This window comes from Chaetura pelagica, unplaced genomic scaffold (genome assembly GCF_000747805.2).
Source record: "Chaetura pelagica isolate M959 unplaced genomic scaffold, ChaPel_1.0 scaffold571, whole genome shotgun sequence".
In the NCBI taxonomy this organism is placed as follows: Eukaryota; Metazoa; Chordata; class Aves; order Apodiformes; family Apodidae; genus Chaetura; species Chaetura pelagica.
Genome location: NW_009952064.1, coordinates 307,209 through 326,873, shown reverse-complemented (window position 1 = coordinate 326,873; position 19,665 = coordinate 307,209). Strand labels below are relative to the sequence as shown.

At 42.7% G+C, this 19,665-nt stretch overlaps 1 protein-coding gene across 1 annotated transcript in view; it reads right to left on the bottom strand.

Annotated features, from left to right (window-relative positions):
- LPHN3 (latrophilin 3) overlaps nt 1-19,665 on the bottom strand; it is a 269,403-nt gene that overhangs the window by 212,993 nt on the left and 36,745 nt on the right. The window contains exon 3 of the mRNA XM_010004508.1: nt 4,586-4,695. Coding sequence (XP_010002810.1) covers nt 4,586-4,695 — 110 coding nt within the window. The remainder of the gene's footprint in view (nt 1-4,585; nt 4,696-19,665) is intronic.

The following is a 19,665-nucleotide window of genomic DNA, read 5'->3' as shown; positions in this document are numbered from 1 at the left end:
GCTAAATCCTCTTTCCAACACCATGCTGAATCCTCAGGATCCTGAATGGTTGTCTCTAGGGGGAATTGAACAGAAAAAGCACTCCAAATATATCTGTGCTTTTCAACTCACACCATTTTCAAAACCAAAATGAAATTTAAACACAGACAATCCCTAAATTTCAGTCAAAGCCAGTGGGTGATAGTTGGTCACTTCTTGGAATACCTCTCTCTGTTCTGACCTGGAGTGTCACCCTCCAAGGGTGTGGCCTACAGAACATTGGGAAGAAGGGAAGAGTGGAAGGAAGGAGGCTCATCAGCCTCAAGTGGGTTGTTCTTTCACTTCATCCATCTCAGAAATACATGCAGACCTACTAAAACATGGATGGGTTGAGGCCTAAGGTGTGACATGCATACAAAGGCTGTATTTGCATTGGGAAAACCAACACCTCGCTTTGGATTTATCAGATTATCCACAGAAAATCACAGCTGCTCATAATGACAGCTAGTTAGTTCAGCAGCTCTCCCACCACCACTGGTCTTGCAAAACTGGACTCTTGCTTGTCACCACTCTCGTGTACAGCATTGGAGAAATGGCTCATCTGCTTTCTGCCTCAGTTCATGAGTAAAATGGCAAGTCCCTTAGCACATTACAAAGGTGAAATAAGAAAAATCACATTCCTAGATGTACTGGCACCATGACAACAGGACTGTATAAGCACCAGAACAAGATACTAAGGTGTTTCTGCAATGAGAGTGTTGACTGGCTTCACAAAACCACCTCCACCCACTGCTGTTTCCATTACCTATTTAACACTGCTCTGTAAAGAGAGTAGGGGAGAGGGAAGGGATGCACCAGGAAACAAAACCAGAGTACTGGATCAAAGGGATCCTCACAAACTGAGGTTTCTCACACTTACAACATAATGCAGCCTAAACTGCAGTTGTAGACATCTCTCTGTAAAGTGTCATGTGTCCACAGCTGTGGCAATGGCAAAATGCAGGTCTGCAGTAGTGTAAAATTAACAGAAAGCCATGTAAAACCTGTCTTGGTCAGTAATGCTTGCAAGAAAATGCAATTTAAGAAAACTGGAGTAGCAGTTTTGAGTATTTTGGAAGAAAAGGGGAAGTATTTAAATCAGGTGTCAGAGAAGTAACACCACATTCCAAGGCCTGCTTTGAGAAAGACAAAATTAGTTTGTTGACTTGCTCTGATACCAGAGAAACAGGACAACTGATTCCACCGTAGCCTGTCAAACTAGGCCTGGTATCTTTTCACCTGCTGAAATCACCCGCTTTTCACTTGCTTTTCATTGTCAGAGGGCAGTGAAAAAAGTCAAGAGGTCCTTGGAATGACTGTCCATTTTTGCAGGCAGCATCTGTCAGCACATAAACTGCCCACAGAATCAGGAAAATGAGGAGAGGACCAGACTATCTGTGTAACCGTCTGTTGTCTCCCCCACATGTTGAGAGCAAACACAGCCTCGTGGAACTCTCTTTGTTAGGAGAGTCTCTAGTGAACACACAGGAATGCAGTGTGGAGGGCAACATAAAGGACATTTTTTAATATATGAGCTATTGAAGCTATATGAGGTATGTTTTTCCCCCTCCTGAGAGGAAAGGGGGATGCTTGACTCTTGAAAATGATACAAGTCAGTGGTGGAAGAGCTAATAAATAAATAAATAAATGAAACTGCAAGAGGAACAGGCTACCCAGTGGAGTTTTAGATCTCTCATTATTTTTCTCTGAGGGAGTGTACACCCCAGCACTAGATTGAGTGAAAGTGCTTAAGGTCAGTCCTAACAACATCTGTTAAAGATGACTCCTCAACGCTGCTTCCTTGAGACACACACACACATTCCTCTCTGCTGCTGAGCCAGTGCTCAGGTAAACTGCCTCTTTCTGTCCAGAGGGAATAATCTGAAACCATAAGGAGCAACCCCCATCCAACCAGACAAAGAACACTGGAATTGCACGTGAGTGCCTGCTGAGATATTAATTCCTTTGCTATGTAACTCTTGTGTTTCTTTAGGAGATGGCTACATAGCAGGCACTACCTTTCATCAAGGGCTCGCTGCATGAAGGCACCAAGGAACGTTAGTGGCCAAGGAAGAGATTTCCTAGCAGTGAGCAGAACCAGGGAGCCCATAGAGCCCAGTGCCTCCACCAAAGCATCACGCAGGGCAGCTGGGTGTGGGTAGCAATGTTAAGAAAGCTGGACCTGAAAGGACTTGGGCAACAGCCCAAATTCAGTGAGAAGGGCTGAAGCATGTAGGCTTGGTGACAAGAATCCAGGGGGACCAAATGACCCACAGCAAATGGCAGAGGTATCACTGAGGGCATAGACAGGGAAAGATGTTTCATTTCCCAACCATAACTTTGGTCCAACCATACCCTTGCTGACTTCCTTGTCCAAAACTGATGCTTTCCCCATTGCTTGGATGGCTTTCACTCCTGGGGTGCTCCTGGGGCACAGGTAAGGAACATCAGCAAACCTGTGCTGACCATTTTCAGAGGGAAGAAATGGAGGCAGCAACAAAGCCAGACAGAGGCTGAGGTAGGAGAAGAATACAAAGGAGCCCTAGGTTTCCCTTTCCACACCTGCAGATGAAGGGGGACAGTTTTCCCCAACACAACCAACTTCCCTAGTGCTAGCTACACTGAAGCACAATGAAAGATCTGCCTGAAAAATTTCCAGGCAGTGCTGAACAGCAACCCAGCAGATGGCATCCTATTTTACAATGTGCTCTCCCCTCATTCCTCCCTGTTCATAGAATGATAGAATGGTTTGGGTTGGAAGGGACCTTCCAGATGATCTAGATCCAACCCCTGTGGGAACAGCCATCAAAGCTATGAACTTAATTGCAAAGGCAGTGTGGCTTGTTGTCATTGTTGTTTTCCTCCCCACATTCAGACCATTAGAACATACTCAATCCCTGCTGTAGATTTGGTACTAAGCAACCTCTCACAAGAGCTATTGTACATCTTGTACATGGGGCTGATGAACACCTCGGAGCATAATATTCACAGATTACCTTTCTCACAAGGCACCACTATTCCTCTTTGTTTTATATGCAACAAAGGCCACAGAGGGGCACTAGGTAATGATTGCTGCTTTCCCAGCCCAGTCTCCAGAGGGAATGACATACCTCATGCAAAAATTATCGTTATGATAAGCAGAAACATATCTCCCCTCATCCTCCCTAGGAACAGTGCAGTTTGTAAAAGGTAAGACCTCCTTCAGAGTAGAATAACTCCAAAATGGTAATTTGGTATGAGCTTTCTGATGTCCCTCTTTCCATTGGCTTAATATAAAAAATACTCCATCACTGCATTTAGGAGCTTCACATTTTTGCCCAGAAAACTCAAATATGGACATGCCAAGCCCCTCAGAAGAGAGAGTGTCCCCCAGCAGAGGGTCCCCTTTTCTCAGAGAGGTGGTCTCAGCTACTTCCCTCACCTTGTGGCTTCACAACAAGCACAACCCTGCACAGCCTGTACACATTGTGGCTGTAGGCAGGCAGCCACCTCCTGCACCAAGGCCAGGGATCACCCAAGGCTTTGCAAGTTCTCACTTGCCCTCCGGACAGGATGCCTGTCATTTCTCAGCCACATTTGCTCTCCTGCAGCCTGTGCTCAAATCGATGAAGGTGTTCTTAGTTCTTAAGCCAAAGCTCAGTTTTCAGCAAATTCAAGTCTCCTGCTGCTCTCTCAGCACAACTCAGGGATTCAGAAGCCCCCATTCCTGTACCTGCTTTGTTATTCTGAAAGGTGTGCTATGAGCTTTGGCCTCCTCCAACTGAAAACCTAGAAGCAGTGCTGCTACGCAGGGCTCAGCCCTTTACAGCTGCTAATGAAAAGTGCAGTCCTAGCAGTGCTGTTGGTCTTTCTTTTTTTTGAGGTCTGTCATTTTTTGACAGTAGGACTGTAACTGTGTCTAACAAATTTGGTTTCTACAGAAAGCAAATTCTGAGGTACGTTTCACTCTTCGTAGCTCTGACATTTCCCATTTGGCACATACTGCTGTAATCCCAGATGACTGTCTTTCTACCTGTAAAAATTCAGGCTAAGTGGATTGCCTGTCATTTGCCTTCATAACTTTGGAAGCTTATAAATTAGTATTTTTACCATCAAACACCGAATTTCCCAAAATATTAGCTTTATAGCCCCTCAGCAATACAACATGGCATTTAAGGCAATTATCAAATGTCAGCAGTTCCATGGACACAGGCTGCTCAAAATGCACTGCTGGAAGATTACAAGCATAAAACCCTGGAGAGAGAAGCTATAAGGTAGCAATAGTGCTTCAGTCTTCTGGTCTGCTTTCACTAACAGGGCTACCCAAGTCTTTTGCAAAAGGTGGTATGTCAACGTGACACTGTACAACAAGGAAAACATGGGGCACCATTCAGATATTTTTAACCTAAACACAAACCCTGCACAGAGGACAATTTTTCATATGTTATCAGCTCAGCCTAATACGTAGTTTGTCACTGAGTGTTTACTTGCCCTCAGGCAACAGGAGACAAGCTCAAGGCTGGCCCACTCTCCACAATAAATTGGATCTCTATTAAAGAAACAAATGCAAATATATCAAGATACATACTGTAAGGGACACATTCATACTGCACTTCCAGGTACTTGTATGTCCCAGGGCAAGGATCTGGAAACACATCGGGGCCAGCGACAACTGCACATTGGGTCCGATTACTGCACCTGGAAAGCAAGCAAAAAGGGAGTCAGAAAACAATCCAGACAGAAGGACAAGTCAAGAGGTTGAGTGGCCCCTCCAGCATCGACAAGAGTGAAGATGCAGAAGCCAGAACTCCAGCATCAGCTGGGAAAACTTGCCAGACAGCTCACAAAGGCTGATGGCAAACACCAGTGTCTTCATCAGCTTGTTGCCAATGAGAACAGGCACGATGGCACAACCTCTTCCCCTCCAAGAAGTTCTTACAGCACCAGGAGGTATTTATTTAAAACCAAACTAAGAGGATGATATAAATATATATATATATATTAGAGGTACATGGTCCTCTAATTCTTGAAACTCAAACTCCCCCTGAGTGACCTCAACACTAAACACCACCATCCCCATCAAACAAAATGCAAAAAAACCCTAAACCAACAGCATTTGTGGCAAAAATAGCAGTTGTATCTTTCACAGCAGGCATTACAAAATAAGTTGTACAAAATATTTATGAAGTGTCCTCACAAAAAAAAGTCATATTGAATAATGCTGTTTAATGCAAAGACTAGAAACAGAAACATTTGAATGAAAAAAAAAAAAAGTAAATTACCAAGTAAACTGGCTAAAACCCAAAATAGTAGTTTTCCTTACATAGCCAACACACTGGCATTAGTTATAAATGGCTAAGTTTTATGCAATCTTTCTGCTCAGCAGAGGTTTGTCCCTGTGAGATGCTCTCTGTGGCACAAATGACTCTCATCCATGGGTGACTGAACTGTGCATGCATGGAAACCCACATTTGCCTCTATTTTTGTGGTACAAGCACCTTGATGTACAAATCTTGTGTATGTTTGGGATACAAAATCATGTAGCAAACAGCAGTTCTACAGAGAAATGTCCTGTTCTTGTTTGTTTAGAGAAGAAAAATATAATTTAAAAAATGAAAGAGAGAGAGAAATATAATTAGTCTTTGATTTTTATGCTTTTGCATGCCAGAAAGAGACCTCCTAAGGGCTAGACCACTGCATTTCCTTTCCCTAAGATGCTGGCTCCTCTGATATGACATGGGACCTCTGACCTTCCTGCTCTTCTGGCAGCAACCTCAGCATCCAGTGCAGAACTCACTTAGGTCTGCAGTGGAAATGTTTCTTATTTACCTGAGGCTACAGTTTGTCAGCCTTAATGAGGATTTTATTTGAGCCAATAAATTAAAATTGATTCATTAATGACTGCCTTAAGCTCCATAATTTCTTTAATTTTATGGGAAGATTAACAAGAGCTGATATGCTTGCTCATCAGGCTGTTTTGCTGGGTAACAGATAATCCAGAGGGCTGAGATGTTCTCATGTTTTCCAGTTGAAAGATGACAGTTAGCACAGAAAGTAACTAGTTTTATCATGTACACAGAAACCCAACTTGATTAACAAAAAGCATAATTTTGTTGTCCTCATCTTTCCTGCCTAGATTTGGGTAGCTTGGACCATGCAAGCAGGCTGTCTTCCAGAAGAGGCTTTGAACATCATCCAAAATTTCACTTTCAACAAAAATCCTTTACTGGGCTCAATGTGCCTTTCAAAAAGCAATTGAACTGGCCTAATCAATAGTCCCTCTGGCTGCAGGGACAGCCCTGGCCATGTTATATGGAATAAAAGCAATGGATCAAAGAGACATTTCACAATCAGAAGTCCAGATCCAAAGTTATGAGGGATTAAAGTGGGGAGAGGATCTGACACATTTAGGGTTCATCTGCATGTGGTTTCATTTTGCTGTCTGTAAGGAAGAGTCTGCTTTGAATGGCCAAGTGTTTCCTTGCAGCCATTTCTTTTTTTATGTGAGAACTTGGACACACACAAAAAAAAAACAACCCAGAAGAATCAACGCAAACTAGAAAGCTCCAGGTTCATAACAAGTATTTCAAAACTTAGTTTGGAAGTGAATGCTGTGAACACCAGCTTTAACCTCTTCAAATGAGTCCTGCCTTCTGCAATATCACCAAGGGAGTAAAAGAGCCAAGATCCAAGGGATTTCACAATCCAGAGGGAAACCTAGGGTGCTGATCTAGACTTTTCCCCCCAACTCTAGCAAGTCCTGAAGCCTCCTTTCACATCCCTGAATCAGAGGATGGAAAAGCACTGAGCCTACCAAGCACAAACTGCAAAAGAAAGCAAGATCAGACAGACAGTGCCACCCTAGGGGCGGGGGGGAACAACAGAAAAGCAGAAGAAAAACTCCCAAATAAAAGCTCAAATACTATGCAGCGTCAGTACTTCACACAATTTGCAAAAAAAATGCTCAAAGAACCCCACCAAAATGAGAAAAAACAACCTCCTCCCTTTTTCACATTCATTTCATGTGGGCAGCAAAACTGTGTCCAGCACTTGGCATTTTGAGTTTTCTTTTATCACCCCAGGGTGAAACACCCAGGCTCCCATTCCAGCCCCCTGGCCAGGGATGAGGGCAATTTGGACTAAAAACCTTAGAAAAAACCTAATAACTGTTCAATCAACTATTCCTGTCAGACATCAGGCTCCAAAAATTTTAAGGGGAGAAAAAGGCAAAAACCCCTCATCATTAAAGCTCTGGTTGCTGTGCTTTTGCTCATAACATTTTTCCCCACTTTCACAACAGTTTCTTGGTCTGTTCAGTTTTGCCACGTTCCTTTCCAGACAGGTTTCAAGACCCCTGTGACACTAAGTGACACACAAGAAGTCACACAGAAGGGGATGGGCATGTATAAAAGGAGATGCATCTGTAGCCTTGAAAATGGATGGGGAAAAACCCATGCAATCATGTTCTACTCCATTCCCAGCAAACCAGTCCATGAGCTCTCCTTTGTAAATCACAGGATTATACCAATCTTGGGATTGGGTTTTAAATTTTTTGTTTGTTTTCTTTCTGGTTGTTTTTTTTTTCCCTTTATCTGTTTTTTTCCCCCTCACCCCCTCCTTTCTTGAAGGAGGAACTGGAGTTACAACTTGCAGTGAAAACCAGCACTGCACCAGCTCAATTATAAAACTCTCTTCTATAAGGCAACCAGAGAAACTTTATGCTAGAAAGGGCAGCTCTGCATCTTGCCAGGTTCCCCTCCAGCAAGGTAGGAACCATTTGCATTGCAGTCTTTACCATAAAAAAAAACCCACAGTTGCCTTTTTTACACCCATCTATACCTATTCTTACCCACTCTTGGATGAGAACCTCATTCCTAGTGTTGATTCATCAGCTCCTTCAAACAAAACTACTTCTCTTTTCCCAGCATTGCCCCCGTGCTGCAGCTCTTCTAGGTGATTCCTGGCCTCTCAGGGTATTTTCTCATTCTCCATATACACTGATGCCAAGTGAACAGGAGAGCTGTTGGGGGAATCTGTGAATTTGGGGAATCAGATAGACAATTTTATGCCTACTAAAAAGCAGCTTCCATTTTAGTAGTTTGTATAACATTTTAAGGCAAATGTTTGGGAGAAACAGAAGAATTAAAAGAGCTTCCAAAGTGGTTTTAGTTCCCCTTATTGCCATTTATCATGAAATTTGACAAGGAATTTATAGCCATCCTGTTGTTCAGGGTTGGTTTGGTTTGAGTCCTTCTTTTTACCTGCAATCATTCCTCTCTCCCCTGTTGTTCCCTGAAGTGCAAGATGGGCATGTGAAGATAGAGCCTGCTTCTCAGAGACCTTGGGCCACCTCAACAACTGTTGCTGCGATTGGTGGACACTTTGCCAGGACCAAGGGTGTCCACACAGCTCAACAGAAACAACCCACCATGCTGCCAAAGCATTCAGGCTAGCAAGGCAAAAAGCCTCCTACATGTTCTGTTTTGCACGATATGGAAAATGTGACTTGCCAGTGCCAGTTCCTCTCTAAACACTTGCATTGGTACAAAGCACGCTCAGGGAAAAGGCCAGTACCTCACATCTGCTCTGCCAAGGTGTGCCTTCCAACACACCTTCCAACACCAACAAAGACATCAGAAACCAAAGCATAACCTGAGATCTGCATTTTCATCCTGACTTAAGAGACTCACAGCAACTTAATTTTCTCTAGGTTCAGGAAAAGAGAATACTCCAACTCCTACAAAAAAGCAGCCTTTAAGAACCCAGCATCTTATAAAGAGAAGTCCACATTATTCATATACATGGTTTGGAAAGGAAACATTATTTTGTGGAAAACATGTAAATTGTTCCAATCACAAGAAAAAAAACCAAACACAAACCAAACAAAAAGAAAACAAAGACCACCAAAACGAAACAAAACCCTCAAAAATAAACAAGAAAACCCAAAACACTTCTTTATGCCTTCTTTCCAGCTACATTTATTCCTACTTATTAAGGTACTTGTTTTGTCTTGCAGATGTGAAGACATATTTATCCTGAAAGAGAGGTGTCAATACAGAATAACACACATACACTACAACAGAAAACATGGACTATTTTTGCAGAACTTCTCCCAGTTCCAGTGGAAAAATCACTTTCAAGGGTATTAACGTGAAATGGGAATAATAATTCATGTGGCATTTGTTTTGCATTTATAGCAGTGGGACTGAAGGAAGCATTTGAGTTCAGAACCAGCTGCAGGGCTCAACTCCCCTTATAACACTTAGTTCAGACTTAAAAAAAAAACCAACAACAAGCAAAACAAACACCAAAACTTGATTTCCCTTTAGCAAACTTCCATTCCTGGAACATTTTTATGACCTTAAAGTGACAAGGTCATCTTGTGATAGTGAGGCAGAAACACTTTAAGACGTAAACAGCTGCTTATTCCTGCTCTGACATCTTTAGGTTTTTTCCAGTGCTAATATTGTTGATATATTTACCAAAAGAGAAAGGAAGAAAGAATAGTTTGCCAGGTGATGTTTATTTTAGGCCTTTCCAGAAACTTCAATAGCACAGACATGTCAACAGCATTAAGCTAGACATGTCTGGGGCAACACGTGTGTCAGAACAAAAATGCAAAGGCAGCACAAAATCAAAGCTCAATCCCAAACAAAAGCCTTTCAGCATTAATTATTGTAGGTGCAAAACAACTAAGCCCTCCAGCTCCCCATCTAGTTGGTGACTGCTTGCCCCAGACAGGAAAAACAAGTGCCAAAACCATGAGGGCAGTCACCTGTTGTGCTAGGGATGCCAGAAGAGCAACCAGAAATCCACGCACAGGTCTACAAGCCTAGAGGCTCAAACATCCCCTTCATTCCCAACATACCTTCTTTCTCCTGGACCTTATCCTCTAAAGACAAGCTCTTCTGAGGTGGAACAATGCATGGCCAGGAGCTCCAGTGAAAAGAGTGCACTGGAAAACAGTAAAAATGGGGAAGCCACCCTGCTGCCATTGAATCTGCAATCAGAGCCTCAGAGTCCAGGGTGAGCCTGGACTACCCTGGAGATAAAAACAACTCAGGCTATGTGACCACAAACTTGATTTTTTTCACTAAACACTGAGCTGCCATATCCATCCCTTGCTGCTACTAACAGATCTTGCTTGTAGCTGGTGCTACCCTCCACCTACAGTAACTTATAGGATGGGATGAATTCCCACCTGTGCCAACAAAATCGACCCACCTGTGTTCACCAGCACCAGTCACCAAAAGCCAAAGATACTAATTCCTCTCCCCTCAACTGAAACACATTTTACATAGACTTTATTTTTTCCTGCAAAGACAAAGGCAGCCATCATGCACCTAGGCATGCTAATATAGCCAAGATGTCCATATCAAAGCCTCTTTCTCAAAGTCTATTATACTTTTCTAACAGTTATACAGTAAGAGACAGACTTAATTCATTATCCTTCATGGCAATGCTGCAAGACATCCTTTTCCTTCTCTGGAACACAAAAATACCCTCTCTGGATGACTGCTTTAAGAAAGAGGCTGTCACAGCAAATAAGTCAGCCAAGAGTGTGTTGTCCCCTGTCAATATGTGATATTTCTAAATCAACCCTTTAGGAAGGGTCAAAATAAAATAAATAAATAAATATATATATAAAGAAGAATGCCCTAGAGAAAGTAAACAGGAAGCAAAGAGAAATTTCACTTGTAAGTGAGGTAACGTGATGGCTTGCAAATAAGGGGAAAAAGGAAAAAAAAAAGAAGAGAGGCAGTGGAGGGTGGAGAGGGGAGAACAGAACCACAATCCCTGAGAAAAGCCTTTGGTTCACTACATTTGCTTTCAATAACATCCTGCACAAAAGCAAAGCTAAATCCTCCATCTGTTTAGGTTCCAGAAACAAATAATTCCTCAGCAGAATCCTTTTCTGCCTTTGCAAAACCTTAAAAGCAAAGGATCTAATGACAGGGAGATGAAAATCCAGTTTCTCTAACATTTTCTTCCTTATGAATGGACCTTTTTATTGATCTTTCAGAGCATGGAGAAGAAGCTGGCTTTCCAACCTCTGTTGCAATATAATTATCTGCAGTGTTTAATTCCAGCACAGACAAGTCCCACTACACACTGCATTTTGTTGTTTTATTGACGAGTTTTAATTATCTATCCAGGTGCTAGAGATGTCAGATAGGCTGCTTCTTTTGCCATCAAACTAATACAAGGAGAGGCAGAGTACTCTTAATTGCAGCCTCACCGAGCACCTCTGTGGGGATATTCCAATGAGACACACTTAAACTGCAATGGTTACTGTAAAACCTTACAGCATTTGAAGAGAAAAGAGAGTCTTCTTTCTACAGCCTCCACTCGTTTCGTTCCACTGATTATTATTTTATATTGAGCAAAGCAAAGCTGAAGAAAAACAAACCACCAAAACCACACCAAAACCCCAGCCAGCAAAATCCTCCAGAGCCAAACTGAATCCAAGCTGTAAAGGTCACCGAGGGGACTACCTTGATATATTATGGAAAGCCTGGGAGCAAGATGGAAAACAGATCCTGGAAATAATTTAAATACCACTTTTACACACAGGGAAAGAAAGAAAGAAAGAAAAAAAGTAATTACCCTGTTTCAACTCATTGATAAGGCCCTTAAAATTTAACAAGAAGCATTTAACAGCAAATTCACAAGATTTAACAGATTTATTGGCGATTTGGGGCACCCTTGAACATGGTGCATCTGCTCCACTGCCAGGGACTACCCACAGCTTGGGAAGCTGAGGTGTGGGGCAGGATTTGACAGTGGGGATACCCTGACTTGCCAGCACTCTCCAAAGGAGGGTCCTCCCAAGCAATGAAAGCTTCTTCCTCTGTGCTTCGTCATGTAAAGTCTCTTCCGCTTTATGGTTTCCTTGGATTTCTTTCTGTCTCATCTCTTTGTGATTAACACAGTGAGGAAGGGAGATGAAGTCACCAAAGGAAATGAATGTGTTCCCCAATAGGAAAACCTGCCAAATGCCTTGTGCTAATGTGCCTGGCTACAGCATCCTTGTGGCAACAGGGAACTTCAATGCAAGCCTGGTGAAAGAAACACTCATCATTAGTGAAAGAACGACAAAACGACTACCTGTCCAGGCCACTGGGTATATTTGGGCAGAAGGTTTGGGTCAGTATGGAAAACAGGTCTGTACTGAGCTCACCTAAAGCAGTCATAGTGTTTCTCAAGCTGTAAGGAACTGAGGACACAGAGAAGGCCAGGTCTGCAATGTAGGCTGATGTCTTTTATTGGATACAGGTCCATAGGGCTGAAAACCAAAGCTGGCAAGCACTAAAGCTGTAAAGCTCATCTTTTAAAGTCCTACATCTGCCCTTTTACAGGTACTCTGCTCCTTCCAACTCCATAAATGTCTGTAGCACCCTAATAAAAATCCACTCTACCAAACACTGACAGGATATCTGGAGAGGAGAGTAAACATCTAAAACAAACCAACCAATAAAAAAGGCTCCTCGGTTTAGCCACAGTTAACACTAGTTAAAATAACTGTGAACAGAAAATAATCGGGCTTTTAATTTTGGGTCAGGAGGTGAAATTAAAGGTTAGAGGAGGTCTGGTCTGAATTTCAGCTGGCATTCCACATTACTTTGTCTTCATTGCCATTTTAACACAAGTCAGTGTGAGTTAAAGCCCATTTTTTCTTTTTCTCTAGGGCAGCTACTCAGAGCTGGAAAAGCCATAGCAAGTAGCAAAGGATTGTTTTCTCTAAACCAGTTCTAAAGCCTGTTCAGACACTTAGTCTACCACTAACTACCCATCTACCATGTCCAGGGCACAGGGAGCTGATGCTGGGCTGGACAACAGCCCTGTGAGGTACGAACCTTCTGCTCAGCACTGGCTGAGCTAGAAGCAAACATTTAGAAACCTTTTAAATCTATCAACAAAATAAAATAATAATAAAAAATATATTCTGTCCCATTAAAGGAAAATCACTAATTGTCAGGTTTTTCAAAGTACAAGGAATTAGGCAGCCCACAATAACCACAGTGCTGCCATTTACTGTCACCACCCAACATCTCTGTCTCAGCCACTGATTTCCTGCAAAAAGGAAAACTGAGATTAGAGATTATTGTCTCTAAATGGGCTCAAGTAATCTGTATTCATGGGCTGGTAGGTTTAATGTATTAGCCTTTCACCTCTATGAACAGGGTTAAAGAAAGGTTTGGGGCCAAAATAATTTGTACTGCACTCCACCTCAAATTTGACATAATAATTGAATGACTGAACGAAACAAAAATGAATGTGTCCAAACAGTGTGGGAGGTCAAAGCTGGGCAATTCCCTGATGAACTCAGGAGTGAACTGAAGGCATCCATGCAGCACTGTTTCTAAAACCCAGAGCAACCTCTCTCTTCATCACTCATGCCAATGGCATGATACTGAGGTGATTTTTAAGTAAAGGTCCATAGATTTTAGTTAAGGAAGCAACTGTTCCTGAGCCTCTTGAGAGGAAGCGTCTCAACCAAGTGAGATGTAGGATCAACATGTGAGAGGTTATACCTTTAGCCTCCTGACTGAATCAGTTCAGACAAAAAGATAATATTAGTAAAACAAACAGCCTGTTAAGGCCATATGCTATTAATGCAGCATCTGTTAATGGCACCCGATTTTGTACAGCACCTTGTGCAAAAGAGTCTTGGCCCTTTTCTGTGTCTCAGGCATTAAAACGGTGCAGACAATAATCAGAAACAAACCAAACTCTCTCAAAAATAATCCTGAAATTAACTAAATATGTTTTTGATATTCAAAAGGGATTTTTTTTTTTTTTAATATACAAATGTAGCCAACTCTTCCTCTTTTATCTTCAGCCCAAAGCTTGAATAAAAGCAGCCTGGACTTTGATTCTAAGCTCAAGAGAAAGCACAGCATCATATGCTTCCCAGCCCAGTTTTGCCCAGCCAAAGCTTATATGGAAGCAAATGGCAAGGAAAAAGAAAAAAAAAAAAAAAGCCTAATCTTAGATATCTTCAATGTATTACTTGAAACCATCATTATGAAGTTCCTCAAAGTGTCTAAACATAGCACTGAATTTTCTGTGGCTGCATGAAGCAACATGGCAGGGACTGTAGGAATGCATTTTTGAGAACATCTGTTTAGCAGCTCCAGCAAGGCTTTCTCACGCTCTTGCCCTCCCCTCCATCCCATTCCTTCCTCCCTTGTCCTTCCTGGGGCGGTTTTCAGCATATCTATCTATCTATCTATCTATCTATCTATCTATCTATCTATCGATCTATCTATCTACCCACCCACCCACCCACCCTGGTGAGGCTCTTCTGCCCCACGCTGCCTACTCTGAAAGGGACACAGCTTGCTCATTACATGCCTTATCTGCCTTTAAAGTATAAAAATATTTATATTATATATTATATGAATATAAATACATTCAGAATTAGCCAAAAATACTCTCCTGAGAAAAAGTCTTGTAGAACAGCCTCTGAACATCTGTGGGACAAGTGGTAGGAATGGAGCAACAGGGTGTCTGCAGTACCTCAAGTCTTTTTTGTGAAGATGCAGAAAGTACTTTGTTAGTGGAGGACTAGCTCATACTACAGAGCTCACCTAATGCTATACTCTCAGAATTATATTTGCTGTACCTAAGCAAGCTTCCTTTGAGAAAGCCAAGTCTTCCAGAAAGGCTCTGCCTCCCACCAGAGCTGATTTTTTTTCAGAAGACCTTGGTTCTTCTTGGAGGTGCTTCAAAAAGGCCCAGCTGTTTGAGCATGTCCTGGGACTCCTTGATTCTCATGGAGAGCAGAGGAGCTGTAATTAAGCATTTTTCAGGCAACAGGCTGGGTTACAAAGTGCCTAACCACTTTGGTAATACAACCCAGATAGCTCTATGGAAAAAAAAAACCTGCCTGCTTGGGATTGCAGGGAGCCTTAGGTGGGGCAGAAACTGGGAAATCCACATTCCAGAGCATGGAGCATGTCCCCTGCAAGTCAGCTTTAAAATATGTGACTGATGCTGCTCAGACATATTAGCTGTAGTCCAGGGAGATGGATGAAAGGGTAAAGATGGAGGATAAATTCATCAGATGTCTCCATAAATCATTTCTGTAGTTCACATTTGTTCTCTGCCTTTCATTACTTACATTTCTAAAGCCACTGGGTGCAGTGGATCTAATAAAAATGGAGATAAATTTTAACATCCCTTTTTGAAACATCTTCAAATGATCAAGCTTTCTTCTGAATGTTAATGGAAAGCATTACAAAAACCACACTGTCTCAAAACAATTCACCAGGGCTGGAAGCTGAAGCAGAGTCATGCTGTAGCCTGGAAATTCACAGTCCTGGTCTGCTCCTCCCCATCCTCCCCAACTGGTTTAAAATATCTGATTGCTGACCCTAATGTTTTGGCAGCCTCAACTCTGTCACTGAATCCTGCCATCACTTGGAGCAGCCCCTCTGACTCAGGGGCGAAATTCCACCCTCAAGAAGAGGAGGAAATATTTTTGGAGATTGACAGGTTGGAAAAGAATCTGAGCTGCCCGACAGCTGTTGGGAGATGTGGGATGCCAGAGGGGTCCCAGCAGAGCACCCAGCATCACACACGTCCACAGGCACAGCAAGCCAGGAAAGCTTCTGTCTCTACAGTTTCACATTGAATGAAAGAAAGTGAGGGAGATACCTGGAGGATTCTTGGGTTATATTAGCAGGTAATGATATTCCCTTTGCCACCCTGGGAAGCTCACCAACAGCAAGGCAGGGGGACCCAGAGAAAAGACCAGCAAGTCCAGGTGGCGTGGCAATGAGGAGAGAGGAGAATCCACCTTGTCTTTCTCCCTGCCATGACCCTGGGGGGGTTGGGAATGGAGTGGAGAGCCTGGTGCTGCATGGCTGGAGTTGTTCCACGCCAGAAGAAAGAACCTCAATAAGGGAGTTTAATCCATCGGCAGGTTAAAGAAAACAAATGACCGCCCAAGTGAGCAATTAAAGAGCATTCCACAGACAGTACTCAGCCTTGCCATTGATTAATTAGGTTCAAAGGGCCCAGGCTAACCTCACAGTCCCCTGAGAAAGAGACCACTTAGCCCCCTTAAAAAGGAAACAAAAAAAAGTAAAAAGTTTTCAGCCTTCTTATTTAACACTTGAGCATCAGTTAAACAGCTGCTACAGCAGGGAAACAATTACTTGGGCGTGACCTACATTCAGCTGTATTGCTTTATTACATCCAGGAGAAACTTAATTAAGCTTCTGTTACTTAATAAAAGCAAATAAAACCCCCCATTTCAGAGCTGTGCCTCTACAGCCATGTGAAGCTTTCAAATCTGGCAGAGGGGCTTTCCAAGAGTGTGGCTCCCACTGTCACGTTCCTTCTCATTGCTATTTGAGGGATAAGAAGACAGGATATTTTTATGGATTAATGCTCCTCGAGGTGCACTAGCTTGCTGTGCTACCACCAAGGTAGCCTCTGACACCTTATGAGATTTACTGCACCTGTGCAATATTGTCTACTCATTGTGTCTGTGTAGTGGGAAGGTATAATCAAGGATTAAGCAAAACACGGAGTTTCACCAGTTCATGTCACCAAAGAGACTCTCCAAGCAATCCATCCAAACCCACCCTTGAACATTAAGATTTTCAAACCTTGCTAATAAAAAGGACCACCCCCTACATGTGAGCCACTCTCAACTACACTCAGAAATTGTAACTGTGCCCAACTTCTCTACAGGATTATCAGCCACATGCTACACCCACACCTCCCTCCCCCCTAAAATGCTTGCCTGGCCCTTCTCTGCTGTCCTCACACCAACAGCTCCCCTGCTCTGACTTACCAAAGATCCAGTTTTGAGTAGAAAAATCTGTCCCCAGCCTTTTGCAAGTAATGAAAGCAAACTGTAAGCAGCCAAAAACACCCACCAGCTGCCCAGACAAACCCTGGAAATTTGACAGTCAAACCCTAAAATATTGACCAACTAGGAAATGCCCTCTGTCCCAACTGGCCTATCTGCCCCTGCCTGCAACTGCACAAACTGCTAAAGAGATGCTTCAATTTCACAGAATCATAGAATATGCTGACTTTGGAAGGGACCCATCAGGATCATTGAGTCCTACTCCTGTCCCTGTGTAGGGCACCCCAAGAATCACATCATGTGCCTGAGAGCATCATCGTGGCTACCTACCTGCTAGTGCCAAGGGCTCAGGCTCAATCCTGTGGCTTCTGCCTTTCCAAATACTCTTGACAACTCTCTCAAAAAGCCAGCGAGCCTCATCTCACTTACTCCAACATGTCTGAGTAAATAAATAATACTCTTTATGCACTGCACACCGTTTGTCAACCCATTTGTCATTTCCGATCTTTCATTGCTCACACAACAAAACCATGTGGGGTTTTATTCAAACCTCCCTTGCAGGTGTGATGAATGCTCTATTTATACAGCAGCATTTCATCTCACAGAGTTGCTGCCATGCACATCCAGGCCTTTAAGTCACTGCCCTGTGTAATAAGCAGTATCTTGTTGTGGCCAGAAGACCAGAGAGGGAGTGACATCTCTGCTCTTCTGCAAAACAGGAAGCATTATACTGACCTCCTTGAAAAGTCATTTCATAGCCTCCCATGATAAAAAAAATAATAATAATTTAAAAATTACTTCTATTACTGCTGCTACCCAACCCTGCTGAGACCTCCAGGATCTCCTCTGGAGCTAAAGCACCGTTGCAATGAAAGGCATCATAACCTGTCCCTGGTTTCCACTTTGCATCACAGTCACCACAGTATGGCTTGAGTTTCATTCCCTTGTTAACTGGAACACACCAAATGCTTCCCTGGCTTACACGAGCTTCACAGCCATTGGACTCTAGGCAGTCTCCAGTAAAAAGAGGAAAGGATCAGCCCTCAACCAATCCCTCTTTTTCCTGGAAGGAACTTGCTTGGTAGTTTTTACCATGAGGGCAAAATCTCTTCAGCTCTAGGATGGTCTTCCCAGAAACTCCTTGCGGATAAATCTGCAAGAGCTACCATCAATTAATGCTCTATTTATACAGCAGCATTTCATCTCACAGAGTTGCTGCCATGCACATCCAGGCCTTTAAGTCACTGCCCTGTGTAATAAGCAGTATCTTGTTGTGGCCAGAAGACCAGAGAGGGAGTGACATCTCTGCTCTTCTGCAAAACAGGAAGCATTATACTGACCTCCTTGAAAAATCATTTCATAGCCTCCCATGATAAAAAAAATAATAATAATTTAAAAATTACTTCTATTACTGCTGCTACCCAACCCTGCTGAGACCTCCAGGATCTCCTCTGGAGCTAAAGCACCGTTGCAATGAAAGGCATCATAACCTGTCCCTGGTTTCCACTTTGCATCACAGTCACCACAGTATGGCTTGAGTTTCATTCCCTTGTTAACTGGAACACACCAAATGCTCCCCTGGCTTACACAAGCTTCATAGCCATTTAACTCTAGGCAGTCTCCAGTAAAAAGAGTAAAGGATCAGCCCTCAACCAATCCCTCTTGTTCCTGGAAGGAACTTGCTTGGTAGTTTTTACCATGAGGGCAAAATCTCTTCAGCTCTAGGATGGTCTTCCCGGAAACTCCTTGCGGATAAATCTGCAAGAGCTACCATCAATTCTCATAGTTTTGAGGGTGTGGGGTAAAGAAACAGCTGTGGAGCACTTTCAGATAACTTGATATCAAAACTCTCCTTCCTCCACTTTCTTTTTAAATTTCAAGGGGGCTGGGGATTCATAAAGAACTGTGTAAACAGGCATCAGACTCTTGTTTATTGCCTAAGCAATAAAAGATTAGAATTGACAAATGGAGAGGTTTTTGGAGACACAGATGCTACAATCATTTTAATATAATTTGGATTTTCAAATCAGTAATTACTCTATCACATATTTATAATTTTGTAGATGCTACTAGAAATGCTGATGTCTTTTTCTATGCATAGTAATGAGCAACAACAAGGGCTCTTAATATAAAGCCTGAAATGTTTGTATTCATATGTAAATAGGTTATGTAAACGTTTTAGACATTACTCACTAAAACGCCGAGTTCTATTCTAAGTGGCTCCATTCCTAAACCAGAAAATCACACTCTGCATGGAAATTGTTTACTAGTCTGTCAGCAGAGCCGCCAAAACAGTGAGCTGAGTTTATAGGGGGATTTACATCCCCCCATTAGACGCAAGATCAGAGTAACTGTCAACCTATAAATGCCCAGGCAGATATGCAGGTAGATATTTAGGAAGCTGCCTGCTTGCACGTGCTGGCACACACATCCAGCACACGTGCACCTTCTGTGGACACCTATGTCCAAGCACAGGGCACCTGTTTGGGAGGCTGTCTGAGGAATGCAGGACTGCTTGATTTAATTGAACTAACTTAGTTAAGCAGATACAAATCCCTGGTTAAGAGTGAGAGAATCAGTTCAGTTTCTACCTGCTCCTAATTGACTTAGGATAGACCCAAGTAAGGCACATTTAAACACCAATATGTGCCTCCACACAGGAGTAAAATACACAGATTTAGAACCACAGCTTTAGTTAACTCCAAGCAATGCTAGGGATGGAAGAGAGGAAAAAAAGAAAGTGGGCTAAAATGCTCTAGGGATACCCTTTGCACCTCAGAATGTTCCCATTTTCCTTCCCCTTCCACTTGAGCACCCATAACTGCAGCCTTCATGAGTCC